This window comes from Uranotaenia lowii, chromosome 3 (genome assembly GCF_029784155.1).
Source record: "Uranotaenia lowii strain MFRU-FL chromosome 3, ASM2978415v1, whole genome shotgun sequence".
Lineage (NCBI taxonomy): Eukaryota > Metazoa > Arthropoda > Insecta > Diptera > Culicidae > Uranotaenia > Uranotaenia lowii.
The window spans coordinates 362,513,671-362,516,231 of NC_073693.1; the positions used below are offsets into that span (position 1 = coordinate 362,513,671).

Genomic DNA, 2,561 nt, shown 5'->3' on the forward strand with positions numbered 1-2,561 from the left:
GGGATCATACATAATATTCCAAGATCCAGCAATTTAAAAATCAGCAATTAGTTGCAAATAGTTTTTTTTTGTATAAAAATTATGATAATTTTCAAATACTTTTGTCCTATATACAGTTTTGAATTTCTATATTTTAAATTTTTTTTTTGACTTACTGTGTTTAAAATTCTATGACCATCATGTATCAAGTAATTAATATAGTATAGGAAAGGCTAAAATCTTCTGCTGAATTGAAACGAACGCCCATATACTTCATTAGAGAACCTTGATTTCCAATTTCAATTGATAATCCTTTCCAATCTTTTACATTTTAGTTATTTGGTTGTATGTATAGATCCTTCATCCTCCGGTAAAAAATGAAACAGCAGAAATCAAGTGTTTCTCAAGCAAAATAGCCCATCTTCGAGGCTCCAATTTTGAGCAATAACTAATTCTACATTTTTGAACCTTATCCATGCTTTTTTTTTTAATGAAGTCACAGTATGAATGGCAGTGACGTTTAGCAAGCTCTTTGATAGCCCGTTTACGGGACTCACTTATCTCTTCATCCGGCAAAATCCCTTCACCCTGTATCATCGTTTCATAGAAAACACAACCTATAGTTGTGAGCACGTGTCATTCGCGGGATCCACCAGGAAAGGCAACCCGTTTGCACTTCCGTTCGATGCTGTTCGAAGAACCGATTGCTCATTCATTGAAACTTTTCCACGATAGCCCTTCTTGCTACTCCCGTTAAAACGCAACGCCTTCTATGATGGATAAAAATAGTCATCATCTTTCGCGTAGTAGGCCTGCAGCCATAGTCAAAGTATTTAATGCGTCATATATCGAGCAGCCAGCCAGCCGCAGAAAAACGCGAATGAAGATCACGCGACCGGCAAAACTCGCTTGGCACCGGCCCCATAAAGTTATTGCGGTCAGTTGATCGACCCAAGCTATCAATTATCTTGCACTCTTACGCTCCTAGTCCTAGTCCTAGGTACGTAGCCACATTTTTGCAATTAAAATATTCTTATTCATCAACGTGCACTGCGCTGCACACCACTTGGGTTTGGAGCTGACCTGAACCTCCCGAAGGGGGAATGTGATGATGGGGTAAGTAAGTAGAAGGAACTTTTGCTTTTGTTTACTTCTGGAAAGAGAATTTACAAATTCACCACAACCCGAACGTCGAGGTGCATTGCAACGGTGTGTAGTGACGCAGAAAAAAGGCTCTCTCTCTGTTCAGGTCAGGCGTAGACAACACAGGCTGGCGGCCGGCTTTCGTCAAGTTCTGAAACCCCGGGCGCCCAGTAAGTCGTTGATCGCTGATCGTGTCACATCAAAATTGACCTGCTAGGGAGGAATTCAACTGCTTGGGTTCAGCTCAGGACGTTACAAAGTTTTTATTAGTGTGAAGACATCATGGGGTCTTGGAGTAGCTGCTGTTCTTTGGTTGGAGTTGGCTTGACCCTACTACTTGGAATTGGATTGATTGGTCAAGGTAGTGTTTAGTGATTTATTCTTCTCTCGGAAGGTTCAATTAAAATGTGTATCTCCTTATTTGGTAGGCATCGCTCTGGAGTGCAACTTCTGTATCGGGATCAACGCTTGCAATGTTTCCGCTGAAGAACTGGACAAGGTTGAATGTACAGAAAAGATCGTGGAGCTGACAAATAGGTCTCTGGCCACCTTCATCCCTCCTCTTGCCTGGGTCGAAAGGGCGGAACGTGATCAGTATCAATGCATACACGTGCGAGCTACTTCACTCACCGATACCACATTCCTTTTCGTGCGAGGCTGTATTTTCGCACCAACTTCGGTGGATTTTTGTGACCTACGATACGCGAGCTTCCGAGGAACGCGGGAATGCGTGGCCTGCGAAGATGAGGACCTCTGTAATGACGTTCTCTCGAGTGGAGTCAACCATAACTGGCACAGGTCATCGGTCGTTTGGATCACGTTGATCGCAATCCTTGTGTCAGTCATCAACCCAACCATTAATCAGTTGTGCTGTAATAAAATGCTCTTTTGATTAGTGTTCTCGAAGCAGTTCGTAAACATCATTAGTTTGGCTGAGAAGATCACATTGAAGAAGATGACGCCCACCAGAATTTTACCGGGTAATGATCAATCGATTACGTCGAGGGGTCTAACCTTAAAAGTGCCTAACAAACGTCATCAACGCGAGTGTCTGCGCAATACCAGTATAGATCCCAGCAGGCGTTTTCGTTATTGTGCAAGAACTCGAACCTTTGGCCCCGAACTGTAGCAGTGTGTGCATTCAACAAGTGACCAGTAATTAGTCGCTAGAATTACTATTACACATTAGCGCTCGAAGATATCGCGCCTGCCAAAGGGTATTATTAGTTTTTGCGTTTTGAGTACCTAGCAAAGATCGGAATGCCTACGGAATACAACACGGGCATCACTAAACCGGTTGCCCACTACACCATCCGTTAATTTCAAAGTCAAACTTCATTGGGACAACAGCGCTCTATGATCGATCGGTTGGTAATTAAAGTCTGTCTATTCGGGACCTTGAAAGTGGATGAACATTCTAGAAGACATGGTGCAATTAG

At 42.8% G+C, this 2,561-nt stretch overlaps 1 protein-coding gene across 1 annotated transcript; it reads left to right on the top strand.

The window, feature by feature from the left end:
* Positions 1 to 1,197: 1,197 nt before the first annotated feature.
* LOC129756319 (uncharacterized) lies at positions 1,198 to 2,028 on the top strand. The gene is made up of 2 exons (XM_055753167.1): positions 1,198 to 1,483; positions 1,551 to 2,028. Exons 1-2 carry the CDS (start codon positions 1,405 to 1,407, stop codon positions 2,012 to 2,014), a joined length of 543 nt encoding a protein of 180 aa, XP_055609142.1. The 5' UTR covers positions 1,198 to 1,404; the 3' UTR covers positions 2,015 to 2,028.
* Positions 2,029 to 2,561: the final 533 nt, after the last annotated feature.